The sequence below is a fragment of the Perognathus longimembris genome, chromosome 1 (genome assembly GCF_023159225.1).
Source record: "Perognathus longimembris pacificus isolate PPM17 chromosome 1, ASM2315922v1, whole genome shotgun sequence".
Classification (NCBI taxonomy): Eukaryota; Metazoa; Chordata; class Mammalia; order Rodentia; family Heteromyidae; genus Perognathus; species Perognathus longimembris.
The window spans coordinates 53,440,605-53,455,343 of NC_063161.1; the positions used below are offsets into that span (position 1 = coordinate 53,440,605).

The 14,739-nt window shown below is 43.3% G+C and overlaps 1 protein-coding gene and 1 long non-coding RNA gene across 2 annotated transcripts; both read right to left on the bottom strand.

Moving 5' to 3' along the window:
• Nucleotides 1–3,538: 3,538 nt before the first annotated feature.
• Nucleotides 3,539–5,158, bottom strand: LOC125364882. Its single transcript, XR_007213586.1, has 2 exons — nt 4,238–5,158; nt 3,539–3,874 (listed from the first exon to the last, which is right to left on the bottom strand). It is a non-coding gene; the product is annotated as an uncharacterized LOC125364882 (long non-coding RNA).
• A 3,241-nt stretch (nt 5,159–8,399) lies between these two features.
• On the bottom strand, nt 8,400–10,571 carry LOC125364818 (probable global transcription activator SNF2L2). Its single transcript, XM_048364525.1, has 2 exons — nt 9,832–10,571; nt 8,400–9,777 (listed from the first exon to the last, which is right to left on the bottom strand). Exons 1-2 carry the CDS (start codon nt 10,422–10,424, stop codon nt 9,258–9,260), a joined length of 1,113 nt encoding a protein of 370 aa, XP_048220482.1. The 5' UTR covers nt 10,425–10,571; the 3' UTR covers nt 8,400–9,257.
• Nucleotides 10,572–14,739: the final 4,168 nt, after the last annotated feature.

Here is a 14,739-nt window from a genome sequence, read left to right on the forward strand (position 1 = left end):
ATTAACCACCAAAAAGCTGATCGTTGGCTGGGAATGTGGCTTAGTGGTAGAGTGCTTGCCTAGCATGCATTAAGCCCTGGGTTCGATTCCTCAGTACTACATACACAGAAAAAGCCAGAACTGGTGCTGTGGCTCAAGTGGTAGAGCATCAGCCTTGAGTGAAAAAGCTGAGGGACAGCACCCAAGCGCTGAGTTCAAGCCTAGTGCTGGCACGCACATGTGTAAATATATACACAATTAATACAGATCATGATTTTATTACTTGATATATTTTACTGTACAGTATTCAAAATGTTGAGAAACCTCAGCCTTTTCTCCCAAACCTTAGAATTTCTTCCCCAAACTGTAAGAATACAGGCTTTGTTTTATAATAGCAGTGCCAATACAGGAAATAAACCCCTTCAGTCTTATAGGCGATGGGAGAATGATCACTCCCGTTCTTCAGGATGTTCAGGCCATTATGAGGCCAGTCAGGTACTTACCAAGAACCTCCTATGTACCACATGCTAGGTCAGAGAATGGGAGATATCTTGAATGAAGATACTTGCAAGAGCAACTACAATCACAAAACACCATGTAGCACCTTGGTTTGTTATTGGCACAACCCATGAGTCTTCACTCTCAAATTCATACACACTCCTTTCATCCTGAGAATGAGATTTCAACAGAAAATACAACCCTGTAAACAGCAAAAGCACAATACCTGCTACTACTGGAGGCACAGTACCCTGTTGTCTTCTTGCGTTCTTTGGGCAGAGGCTGTGGATCAGAGCAGGTAGTGTAAGGCTAAAACACATTTCCCTGCAATTACCAACTAATTGATAATTGGAAAAAATCAAGAAACGCCCCCAGGGGAGTGGCAAGCTGATACAAGCTAAGATACCCATTACTACTAGAAACTCACTGGTAAGAGTGCTTGGCCATCAACTTCAGACTCTTACAGACACTATTTTAAAAACATGAAAGGTACCAGGCGTCAGTGGCTCACACTGATGAAGGCCAATTTTCCCAGCTGATCAGGAAGTCTAGAGACATTTGTCCCTGTAGGTAAGTACAAGTTGGCTGAATACAGGGAAACTGTACAGGCACCATAACACTTATACCCAGAATGTTTGAGGATTGAAATGTTCCATAGAATTGAAATTTTCAGATAATTAAAGCTAACCCTAAGCCAGGTACTGGTGGCTTATGCCTATAATCCTAGCTACTCAGGAGGCCGAGACCTTAGCATTTTGGTTCAAACCCATGGGATTCTTACCTCCAATTAACTACCACCACAATAATGATGATGATGATGATGATGATGATGATGATGATGATGATGATAATGATGCCAGAAATGGAGCTGTGGTTCAAGTGGTAGAGTGCTAGCCTTGAGCAAAAGGGCTCAGGGACAGCCGGGTGCTGGTGGCTCATGCCTTTAAACCTAGCTACTCAGGAGGCTGAGATCTGAGGAGAGTGGTTTAAAGCCAGCCTGGCAAGACAGTTCCATGAGACTCTTATCGCCACTGTGTGTCCCCCCCCCCCCCCCCCGCAGCCCGAGAAAACTTTATTTGGCCTCACTGCTGGCCTGCTGCTAAATCCAATGTACACATGTGTGGCAGGTTCTTGAGACTCTTAATCTCTTAATTAACCACCAGAAAACTGGAAGTAGCACTGTGGCTCAAAATGGTAGAGCATTAGCCTTGAGCAAGAGCTCAGAGACAGCACCCAGACCCTGAGTTAAAGCCCCACGACAAACCAACAAAAAGCTCAGTGAGGGCTGGGAATATTGCCTAGTGGCAAGAGTGCTTGCCTCATATACATGAGGCCCTGGGTTCAATTCCTCAGCACCACATATACAGAAAATGGCCAGAAGTGGCGCTGTGGCTCAAGTGGCAGAGTGCTAGCCGTGAGCAAAAAGAAGGCAGGGACAGTGTTCAGGCCCTGAGTCCAAGCCCAGGACTGGCCAAAATTAAAAAAAAAAAAAAAAAAAGCTCAGTGATGGTATACAGCCCCTGAGTTGAAGCCCCATGACAGGCCCATCCACGTGTGCGTACACACACACACACACACACACACACACACACACAGCTTCCTGTTAGGAAGAGATACATTTGCTTATGCCTTCAAAAGGGAGCTCCCAACTTCTGAGATACTGACTCTGGTCAGTATCTCTGGTCAGTATCTGATGCCCAAGCTAAAACTAGAAGGAAAAGAGAGCACAGGATCCCTGTGCTGGTTTGGATGAGGAGGGGAGGAACAGGAAAAGCTCTCTGAGACCAAGATACTGTGTCCTTCAGCAATCTGGCACAGTTGGAATTTGGGGCCACTGCATCGGGGAACAAATGAAGACAAAAGGCACAAATAAACACCAGCATACTGGGAGAGGATATTACAGCACCCACAATTTATTGTTCGTGGAGAGAAATATGTCTTCAGATAACCAGTGGTCAGCATTGATGAGAGGATCAACTATCCCTACTGATCAGGGGCTCTAGAGATTTCCCCCTTGGTCTCCAGATAACCACAGACACCTGCGGTGGGATATTCACACCTGTGGCTCCTGCAGATAAGGGAGCCCGTGAGCAGTAAGCACGAGTGCCTACGGGATGTGATGTCTTGTGGCTCCTGGCCAATCACAGGGCAGGGCAGGCAGGTTGGTGAGGAAAGCAGCTAACAGAGCCCAGACCCCGGGAGATGTGGCAGCTCAGGAACAGCTTTGCAGACCCTTGAAGTCTTAGAGAAGTCCTTTCCTTGCTTACCTCCCTCCACCATGCCATCATGGAGGCTTCGGGTTCAAGGCAGAAGACTAGGTAGTGTGCACAGTTCTGGTTTTTTGGGTTTTCACCCCCCCCCCCTTTAAAGGTTTAAATGTCATATTCACAGAAACGTCCTAGAATAATACAGAGAACTATCTGGCATCTCGGTTCTCTTGTATTAAGTTTTCCTTTGTTCCTTCCAAGCACATTGAAGCGTGTTGTGCTTTTGCACATCATGTTAGGGCATATGTGCTTTGTAAGCATTTGGGGCAATCTCCTACATAACCCCAAATCAGGAAGTTAACATTGTTCTTACTAGAATCCAAGGAGATCATATTTTACATTTAGTTGTCAACTTGTTTAGTCTGCTTTAATCTGGACTGTGTGTATGTGTGTATGTGTTGGTGTTGGTAGTAGGACCTCCATGCTGTCCCTGAGCTGCTCAGGGCTGGAGCTCTACCACTTGAGCCTAAGCTACATTTCTGGCTTTTTGGTGGTTGATTGGAGATAAGAATCTCAAGGACTTTCCTGCCTGGGCTGGTTTTGAACCCTTCAGACCTCAACCTCCTGTATAGCTAGGGTTACAGGTATCTGTCACAGGCGTGAAGCACCAGTGCTTGTTTTTTTTAAGTCTGACGCACTGATTTCATTGCAGTTATCTTTCCTGAGCCTGACAATTTGGCAATGCAAGATGGGCCTCCCCTAATTTCTCCTCTCACAAGTATCCTGTGCTTATAAAGCCAGTACCCCACTGATGAGCTACACCTTCAGTCTCTTTCATAGGATCTCTCTCCATTTTTCTTTCCCTGTTTTCTCATTAGATTGAGGTGGTGTATTTTGGCAGACAACCATAGAAGATTATGCAGTGTCATTGTTATGTAACACCAGAAGGCACATACAGCCAACTTGTCTGGTGGGTGTTTGATTTAATGCTATGTTCTTAAGTAATGAACAAATGGTTATTAGCACTCCAGAGGGAGGAAAAGGCCTGATCTGCAGCATTTTCCAATTGCAGTACTGTAGTAAATACTCTCACTATGGTCAATTTCAAGATACTGTCCCTCACTGTGAATGAACGTTTGGAAATGTTCTTTCCTTGGCTGGTAGGAGTCAGTTCTGTCAAATAACTGGTACTGTGCAGCGGGCGGCAACCCCGTCCAGCGAGGAAAGACGACCGCCACACGAGGATCCTTCTCAATCGCACTTTATTGAGGAGCTGCTTGGTTGAGGGAGAGCTGAAGCGAGGGGCGCCAAAAGGCCAAAAACGCCTGCTTATATACAGTTGGGTGAGCATGGGTCGTTCCCTGATTGGTCTGTGACTGGTTGCTACTAGCAACCGCCACGGGATTGGCTGGGACTAGAACTCACTTGCGTATGCGCGGGGTTCAGGCCGGTAAGTCCGTTAGGCTTTGCCGTTTATGGAGTTATTTACCAGTAAGGCTGCAAGGAAGTAGGCGCCATCTTGTAATGGCGTTGTTGCCGGCTTCCCGCAGTACTGGATATGGAGTCTTTTTAGAGATTGAAAAATGATTTTAAATAGATTGTGATGATGGTTGTTCTATGCTGTGCATATACTGAAACAGTTGAATTGTACAGTTTAAGTAAGTTCTATGGTTTTTGAATTATATGTCAAAGTGTTACTTTAAAGAGGCCATTTGGGAGCAGGGTTTGCTGGATCATACCTGTAATTCCAGCTCTTAGGAAGCTAAGGCAGCAAGATTTCAAGATTGAGACCTGCTTGGGCTATGTAGTAAGAGCTTACCATCTTGTTGTGTTGTTGGAAAGTTCTTTGAAAGCTTTTTAATTGCTGACACATGATGGCTTTTGTATACTGGATAAATGAGTAATTGAAATTGCATCTGTACAAGTCAGTGGGCAGCTAGTCTTAGTGGTTTAGGAAGTAGTTATAATGTAAAATGAAATATTTACAGAGAAATCTAATTTCAGAGAGGTTGAGGGAAAAATATACTGTGAAAATAAAACAATGCCATGGTTAACCTGGAATTTTAATTCATAACCAATAAATGAGAGTACTTTAAGACTTTCTTGGGGGAGTGGTGGGGAGAAGGGAAGACCTACCTTAAAACAACAAAAAAGTGACTTAGGTTGGGATCGTAGTTCATGGGCACAGTACTTGCTGGAATTACACCTGGCTTAACCTTCATAATTTTAAAGAGATCAGAAGTGGAAGGGTGGGTGGGTAGACTGAACAATATGTTTAGTCATCAAAGGACTATGAGTTAAAAGATCATATGCAAAAGACTTCAGAAATAGACATTACATTAGCATGGGCAAATCTGTAAGGGACAACTGTGCACTGTCTTATAGAATGCTACTTAATTTTCTTTGTGGAATCTAGAGTGTACAGACAGCATTTTCTTGACAGTTAACTCTTCCATTCCGCACTGCCTTCACTTTGATTGTGTTAGACCGGTTTGGTGTGTCATTGAAGGTATTATTTTACGTATTATGCCTGACTTTCTTTTCCACTTTAGATGATAAGGCCTCATCTCCCCCACCTCAGAGATCTCCCTGTTCTAATTCCCAGACTCTATGAATACATTACGGTGTATGGCAGAGGGAAAATTTAAGTTGCAGATGAAATTAAGATCATTAATTACCCTTGTAATGAGAGATTGTCCATTTATATTATCTACAGGATATCTGCAAGAATTGTCATAAACTAAAAAAGAGAATCAAGTTAAGATTCAGAGAGGTTTGAGCCCTGTTACCCAGCCAACTTTGGGAAAGGAGACAGGAACCCAGACAAAGGAATGGGAGGGGCTTGTAGAAACTGGGAAATTTGGGACAGATTATTCCTTAAGGCACAGCTCTGTTTACTGATACCTTGATTTTTTTAAGCCTAGTGATATTCCTGTGGGATGTTTGTCCTCCAGAAACTATAAGATGATAAATTCATGTTGTTTTAGGCCGCCAACCCTGGTCATTTGTTAAAGCAGCAATAGGAAACGGAGATGGGCCTAACAGTCTTCCTGCCCCGAGAGAGGAGAAGGGTGGGTAGGAAGATGGAAAAGTGGGATCTCCGATCTGTACCATTCCCACAAAGAGGACTAAGGATGGAGCCCGGGGAAGGGGAGGCAGCTAGGGAGGATTGAGAAGACCCACTGAGAAACCAGCACCGGAAGCCGCAGGCAGACGTCGTCAGACTTGGCAGGCTGCATACGTGCTTGTAAAGCAGTCTCAGTGGCGACTTTGTGGAGAACAATGCCCGTTCCCGGTGGGATCCAATTGTGTGCTTGCTTTGGCAGCGCACACCCTAACATTGGAATGATATAGAGGTGATTACTATGGAAACTCAACTGTATTACTATGGAAACTCAACTGTAATGGGTTAATTGGCGGGGGTGGGGGGGGGCGGAGGGGAGTAAAGAAATGGAAAGTGAAGAAACAGATTTGGCATTTGCCTAGGTTTTACACCCCAGTACTGCAAACAAACCACGAGGAAGCAAAAGCAAAAACTCACTAATGAATCTGACCTGAGGAAGAGAGAAGGCAGTAACTCCAGGGGAAAGTAAACTGTTTTCTGGCATGCTGTTTTGTCTTTACAAACAAACAAAGTGGGTCTTATGATGGTTTAACCCAGGGAAGGAATTCTCAGAGAGGCAAAAATGGGAGAATTTGCAAAAGACTTGGAAGAAAAGAATCCACCAGAGCCCTTGGCTCGTATTTCAGATCCTGGGGGGGGGGGGGGCGGGGGGAGGGAATGGGTGAGGGATTGGGGGACAGGGACTGGACACCTCATCCTCAGTGGAGAGGGGAATGTAGCGTTCTACTCCATGGCTTTGTTTTTCCTGTGAGATGAGGAGCGAAGGCATTTGCTCTGAGGGAGGAGTGTAGAGAGGAGATGGGAGGACTGGAGTTGGACTTTTGTGGCATCTGAAGGTAATTTACAAGATTTCTAAGCATCACCTAAGAGTGGAAACACAAGGGGTAAACAGCTGGAATCACTTACACTTTTGGCCAAGGTTAATTGGTGCCAAGACCAGGTGTAAGGATGTTTGTTAAGACAAGTGGCCTGTCAGCAAGAAGCTGAGGGTGAAGTGAGGGAGACAGGAACATCCCTGGGCAGCCTGAGAACCTCAGAAAACTGCTACATAGTTGGGAGTGGCAGGAGCATGGAGAAAGGCCCCTGACGGCCACATTAAGAATTCAGAGCATTTTTTTTTTTTTAGAAGATAACTTATGAGATGTTTTGGAGTACTGGCACACTGTAGCTAGTCAGAGAGGATATTTGTGTTCTAGAGAGAGAGGTTTTGGGAATAGCACAAATACCGTGTGTAGGTGTCAACGAGGAATTGCGGCTTGTGGAAGAGCGCTTGGCTTGTAGATGATATAAAGTATTTAGACAGATGGGTTAAGCACGGAATCATTTATCTTTGTAAATATGTACATGTGTGTTTATTTAAGCATTTCATTGTTTACTTTCCTGTTTTTGCTGGTACTGGGTCATTCACTAGAGGTCCTTTTTTCCTAGTTTTATTTTATTTTTTTAATTTATTGTCAAAAGTGATGTATAGAGAGGTTACCGTTTCATACGTTAGGCCTTGGGTACATTCCTTGTACTGTTTATTACCTCCTCCCTCATTCCCCCCTCTCCCCTCACTAGGGGTCTTGAACTCTCCACTTTCTCTTGCTCACAGCTGGAACTCTTAGCACTTGAGCCACACCTCCACTCTGGCTTTTTGTTGGTTAGCTGGAGATGAAGTCTTGCAAATTTTTCTGCCCAGATTGGCTTCAAATCTTAATCCTCCAGGTCTCAGCTTCCCAAGTAGCTAGGACTAAAGGTATGAGCTTTTGTTAAAATTAAGATTTTGAATTAGCATACATCAGTTAACAAGGGAGATTTCACTGAAACATCTACATACATACAACATATCCCATCAACCACCATCAAACCTCCCTTTTCCTCTCTTAAAACAATTCCAACAGGTTTCATTGTTTAATTTTCATATATGTGTATCAGGTACTCTGACTATATTTATATTCATGGATTCTCTCCGCCCACCTTACCCTTCCCGGTTCACTTTTCTGTCATTCCTTTTTATGTTTTAATAAGAAGGATAACTCCCTCTATTGTTTTTTCTTTTCTCCATACTCTACATTTGCATTTTCAAAAATGAGAATGTTTTTAGATTTTTTTAGTTCCAAACTTTGATGGGCAATAAAATTTGAAAAGCTCCTCCTGTTGGATTGGAGATAATTGTTGGTTCCCATAAACTGAGAAGTGGGATCAAGTTTGACTGGCGCTGATGCTTTTCAGCCTGATACTAGCGGCTTAGCTTGACAAGTAAAATGAGAAGGAAGATTAGAAGGGTTTAGCATACCATGTCTATATCTATGAGCAGTCTGCATGGAAGCTTTTTGTAGCTAATGAGTGCTCAACTTCATTAGATGGAAAAGAGATAAACTTGTGTTTTGCCAAACTGATTTTCTGGGAGACTTAAAAAATATACCAACATTACACAGTGTATTCATGTGTTGAATAAACATGAATAAGTTGAATATGAACAAACATGCATAAGTATGTATAATTACTGTTTAAATTAACGATAGATACTTTAAGCAGATCCCCTTTGAATTTTTTTTTGTTGTTGTTGAGCTAAATTATCTGTTTATTAGGAAAGCACCAACACCACATTCTTCAAAATTACTGGAATTTTATTTGCCTCAGGCTTATGACTGGCAACCAAAGACATTGTGCAAAGAAAGCAAAGATTAAGTACACTTTAGGGAGGAGACAATACACCTTGGGAACTTGGGAGGTCAAGTGGACAAAGGAAGCCATTCAATACACTCTAAAGATTGCAATAGTCAATTGCGCTTTTAACAAAACTTTCAAAACCAAGAGCAGAAAGGAAAAAAATTAAGCAATGTTTACAGTAGACATAAATCCTATACAATTCAAAAAGCTTTTGTTCTTCAGATCATAGAGCATAAAATGGAAAAATGTATATATGCAGGTGAAATCTAACTACTGTACACATTTATCACCTATTAAAGTTGCTTATATGTATCACAGTGTAAAAAAAAAGTACTGAACAAATAAAAATCTTGAAAAATCTTGCCTGATGAAAAATAAAATAACCAGTGGCTTTTAATGGCTTCTCCTGGTTATCAGTACTACAAAAGACAAACAAAATCTTCTCATCAGAACAGGTGATAAAACCAGGCACAATCAAATAGTTACCAAATTAGAACCACCCATAGAAATATACTTTCCACCCACCTATTTTTTCCATCAAAAGCTTTTGTTGCTTTTAATCTTTGAATCTTTGAGTCCCATTTGGTCACAATATGTTACAAATATTTGCGTGTGTATTTTTTTTTACACCATGATATCATATGTTTGTCTGGCACTATCCTAAAGCTAGTTTATAGATGAGGATGAGGACGTAGAAACAACCCAGTGCCCCCAACGACAAGTGAACTCACTGGGAAGAAATGTGGGAAGAGGAAAGGATTCAGTTCTATGATGGAAAAAAAAGGTCCAAGTGTTCACTCATCATCAGTCCCACTTGCTTCTGACTGTTCGTTTTCATCCTGCTCTTCATCACTGTCAAAATCACTCACAACAGGTTTGGCTTTCCCTCGATTTGGCCTTTTCTTGCCTTTTCCTTTGTCCCGCCCTTTCTCATCTTTTTTATTAAGCTTGATTTTCACCTTAACAGATTTTGCCTCTGACTCGGACTCCTCTTCCTCTTCTTCTTCCTCTTCCTCATTGCTATCATCCTCACTCTCTTCTTCTTTGGCAATTTTCTGCCGAGCACTCTTAAACACTGACTGTAAGACGATGGAATCTTCATAAATCTGGGATCCCTCTAAGTTGAATGTCTGTGCATTGTGACAGAGAAGCATGACGTCTTTCTCCAGGTCGCCCAGGCTCCGGTACTTATGGTTACGAATTCTCTCCTTGATTTTTTTGAAATCCACTGGCTTCCTAATTAATTCATAGTACTCTGGTAACTCTTTTCTGGAAGGTAACTGAATGAAGACTTCACTGAGCTGTCGCCCTGAACTGTTTCCTTCTATTTCCAACTGAGAATTACTGGGCACCTTCTCCACGTTACACCTGTCTTTGTAGTTTATAACAGTGTCGATGATAGCATTCATCTGCTTTGTCAGTTTGGGCGGATTTGGTGAGAGTTTCTCAGCTGGAGGGCGGCCTCTTCTCTTCTTAGCTTTTTCCACATCTTCCTTCACGGGATCTTTATCCACATTTCTTCGCCTTTTTCTTTTCTTAAGCCGTACTTCCTCTTCCATTTCTTCCAAATTGCCGTCTTCGATGGCCCGGAGCCATTGCTTCTCTGTGAGGGCATCGCTGTAGTCCACATCGCGGCGCTGGCGAGAGCCCCTGCCAAATATTTTCTCTTCCTCTTCTTCACACGTGAGCCTTTCTACTTCAGCATCATCCTTAATAATCCAAGAGGGCAGCTCATCTTCCTCCATTAGGCGCGGTTTACGCTTTGGATTTCGAGCATCTTCTCTCCGCCGGTCCATGTCCATGCGCATAAAAAGGTCAAATTCTTCCTCGCGTCGAGCAATCATTTGGTTCAGAGTCTCGTCGTCTGGTACTTCATCTTCTTCCTCATTTTCCTCTTCATGTTCCAATATGGCCTGCAGGAATGCCCTCCGCTCGTGGCTTGAAGACTTCTGATCAAACATGCCCGCCTGGATAACTTTTTGATCCACGTTCAGCTTGTATTTGGCAGCTGCAAGAATCTTCTCCTCCACACTGTTCACGGTGCAGAGTCTCAGCACCCGGACCTCGTTCTGTTGACCAATGCGGTGAGCTCGGTCTTGTGCTTGCAGATCCTGTTTTCCCTTTGAATTTTTAGAAAACGTTATAATGTATAACTCTTCACATGATTGAATTTCACAGTTAATTGGTAGAAGTAAAATATCTTTTCTAATTAAAAAAATAGGCATCATTCTGCTCTTGTTGTTACTTTACTTTTTTTTTGTTGTTTGCCAGTCCTGGGACTTGAACTAAGGACCTGAGCACTGTCCCTAGCTTCTTTTTGCTCAAGGCTAGCACTCTACCACTTGAGCCACAGCACCACTTCCAGCTTTTTCTGTTCATGTGGTACTAAGGAATCGAACCCAGGGCTTCATGCATGCTAGGCAAGCACTCTACCACTAAGCCACATTCCCAACCCTTCTCCTTCTTGAAAAGGATACTGTACCTTTTTAGTATAGGGAGGCTGTCTTTCACATGTGAATTTCATCTGTGTGTGAGAACTAGCACAAAGGTCAAAGCAATCTTTTATACATACTGGCTTTGTGGGGGGGGGGGGTGCGCGCGCAAGTGTGTGTGCAAGGACTGAGGCTTAAACTCAGGGCCTAGACTCTGTTCCTTAGTTCCTTTTTGCAAAGCTCACACTCTTCCACTTGGGCCATAGCTCTACTTCAGAGTTTTGGTGGTTAATTGGAGATGAGTCTCATATGCTTTCCTGCCTGATTTGGCTTCTAACCTCCATCCTCAGATCTCAGCTTCCTGAGGAGCTAAGATTATAGATGTGAGTCACCAACACCTAGCTTGCATCTGCTGTTTGTATGTTTGAGAGTAGTATTTAACATATATTAGTTGTACAAGGAGTCTCACTGGGCGCTGGTGGCTCACACCTGTAATCCTAGCCACTCAGGAGGCTGAGATGTGAGAGTCACGGTTCAAAGCCAGCCTGGGCAGGAAAGTCTATGAGACTCTTATCTCCAATTAACCACCAGAAAACCAGAAGTGGTGCTGTGGCTCAAGTGGTAGAGCACTAGCCTTGAGCTGAAGAGTTCAGGACAAGAGTTCAAGCCCAAAACTGTCAAAAATAAATAAATAAAAGAGGGAGGCTCTATGTGACATTGTACCTGGATCAAACTCACCCCTCTCTGTCCATCCTCAAATCCTCACTTTTTCAAATGATTTCAATGTCTACTTGCTGTTTTTTTACTTAACCAATATGCAACCTAAATAACATATGCTGTTCTCATATATTTTGCCCCTCATATAGCAAGGATGTTACCTAGGTCACTTTGGAGCCAAAGCCAGTGTTGGCTTTTGTCTTTAATTTTCATCTCATGAAACAAAGCCAACTCTTTGAGTCATGTGACCTCCAGAGTGCTCTGCTGAAAATCCACCAGTGCCTTTGCTGCACCTGCACTACTGCTTAAAGTCTTTGAATAGACTAATCTGCCTTTGCTTTCCCAGACTCGTCTCCATCACAGACCCTGTGGTGGAGGATACAACTTACTTTGTCTCAGAGCACATGCTCTGTGCTCAGCCTCGGCAGGGAAGCTCTGTGACCTGCAGTCAGCATGATCCATCTCTGCCAGAAAGGTTGGTTTAGGGACGGACTCATGACCCTGTATTGCTAGTCATGACCAGTTTAGACTCGACTCAGACTTTGATCTTCCTCTTTCCCCCTGGCCTTGGGCCCTGGAGGCATGAAGATTGGAACCATTTCTGCCCGCTTGTGCCCCAGCAGGACAGGGGGCAGCCGTGACTCTGAAGTGTCTGGTTTCTGATGATGTTCCATAAGTCCCGTTCACTCAGGCCGGAAGCCCTAAGCTAATACAGCAGCAATTCCTGTTAAGCAGATTTTGTAGTTTTAGGAAGTGAGGCTTCTAAAAGTTGCCCGGTAACGTGGAAAAACTGTCATAATGTCTTTTTTTTTCTTTTAATTTTTTTTTATTTTTAATTTGTTTTGCCAGTCCCTGTCCTTGGCTTCCTTTTGCTCAAGGCTAGCACTCTGCCACTTGAGCCACAGCGCCACTTCTGGCCATTTTCTATATATGTGGTGAAATCGAACCCAGGGCTTCATGTGTACAAGGCAAGCTCTCTTGCCACTAGACCATATTCCCAGCCCATAATGTCTATTGCCGGGCTAGATTCACCTCCCCTGGTGCGGGGATGCTAAGCTTACTCCCTTATCAGTGCTCCTCTTTTCACCCTCTCCCCTGGGCGGCCGACCCTCGGGCGGCCAAGGTGGAGCGAAGGGACACGGGCAAGCCTAAAGTGCGGCCAAACAAGATCCCCTTTTCCTCCCTCCTGACCCACCAAGGAAGGCAGGTGCACTCGGATCTCGGAGACACTTCAGAGAGCAATTTGGTTTATTCAGGAGGGGCTTACAGTAATATAGTGATGATGACGAGGATTGAGCAGGAGCTAGCGATAGGCTGGTGAGCTTGTCCGTCTAAGAGCAGCTCCCAAGGACCTCCCTCATGGGCTGTCACTTCCCATAGTACCGCCCTCTGGGCAAAGCCTGCGAAAAGGGAGCACACGTGCTCCCTGGCACAAGGTGGGGGATGGTCTCAAAGCTATCCCTTCTGGTTCCGGACCCAGAAGGAAATAGGTGTGGCTCACTTCCACACTGCCCCAGGGCTGGGGGAAGGGCAGTGTCTCGGGAGCGCTCTCATCGTCCTTCCCCACTCAAGGCCAAGCTGAATTCCCCAACAGTCTATTTCTTTATCCATTCCTTAGTTTTCTCTGTGAAAAGTGAGTATATTTGCCGCACCATTTAGAGAAGTGGACACAAGTTAGAATATGCCTAGCTCTTCAGTATTATCTTCCAGCATGTGCCTTTTCAGACAAGATCGGGTGCGTTCAGGGTGGTATGGCCGTATACCCCTGTGCTTTTTCATACGTCTTGGTCACTTGCCTGACCTAAATCCTGTAAATTAAGTAGGTAGATACAGGAGGTTTCTAGTCTGGGAGACTGGAGGAAGGAAATTCAATTTACAGAGCTCAAGAGGCAGCAGGGAGCATTCAATTGCACTACACTACTAACCATTTTCATGTTAGAGAGATGAAACATGGCTTCCTTCCTGCCCCAAGCAGTTCACAAATGGCATCTCTGCACTTCAACCTTTCAAAACCTCCTCAGAGGGTGAATGAGTGGAATGAGCCAAGTGTTTCATTTGTCTGTATAAAAATAGAATGATCGCAGCTGAAATTGTTTTTAAGAGGGGAGTGAGGGAGAGGGATGGGGGTGAGGTCAATGAATACACTGTATGCAGATGTGGAAATACCACAGTGACATCCCCCTTGCACAACTAATGTATGCTAACAATTTTTTTTTTAATTTGGTCCTTCTAAGGTTGCTTTTCTAAAATCTACTAGCTGTGCTTATATTTACCTGGCTGTAGAAAGAAAAAAAAATTGGTAAATTTAATAACTTAATTTTCCATCATGAAGGTTTCTCAGACATTGGGAAAAAAATGGAGCCAAGCTGACAAAGATATAAACTATTTCTTTATTTACATTTCCAAAGTGAATATGAATTTTTTTTTGATTTGATATTTAAAATAGTACTTCTATAAAACCATCTCAGAAAATATATTTGTTAAGTCAAATACAAACTATTGTGAAAATCCTATTAAATCCTCTGACCCACCTGATACTTACTTTGAATGCACCTGTGATGGTTTTCACCATTTTTCCATAGTTGCAAGAAACAAGTCATCTTGGGACAAGAGTAGAATTTGATCACATATAACCCACTTGCCTACTACTTTACAGGTTCATGAGCTTTCCCTAGTTTACAGTGAACCCTTTTCTTACCTCCAATCTACTATAATTATCAAAGTGTATGCTAGATAATAAAGGCACTGAACCTAAGAATGCTAATTACCTCACCTATAGTTTTATGGTTATACTCATGTCGGCACAGCCTTTAAGAACTGAGGACCTGCATTTCAGGAGAACAAACTTTGTTGGAGCAAAGCAGAAAGCTGCATGGCCTGGCATGTTAATTCTAAAAACCAACCCAGAGACAGAATAGCAAATAGGTTTAGACCTCTCTCTCTTTCAGAAAATCTGTGTTTAGACTTGGATTTTCAATTCACTAGTGTTTTCTTTATTCAGTTTTATGAATGCCCCTTTTTGCAAAGTTTTGTTTTGAAGTGGTTTAACTGCTTCTCATCACCAACCTCTCAAAGAGAAGTTAAAATCTGATGCACACCTGTAATCCTAGCATTAAGAAGGCTGAAG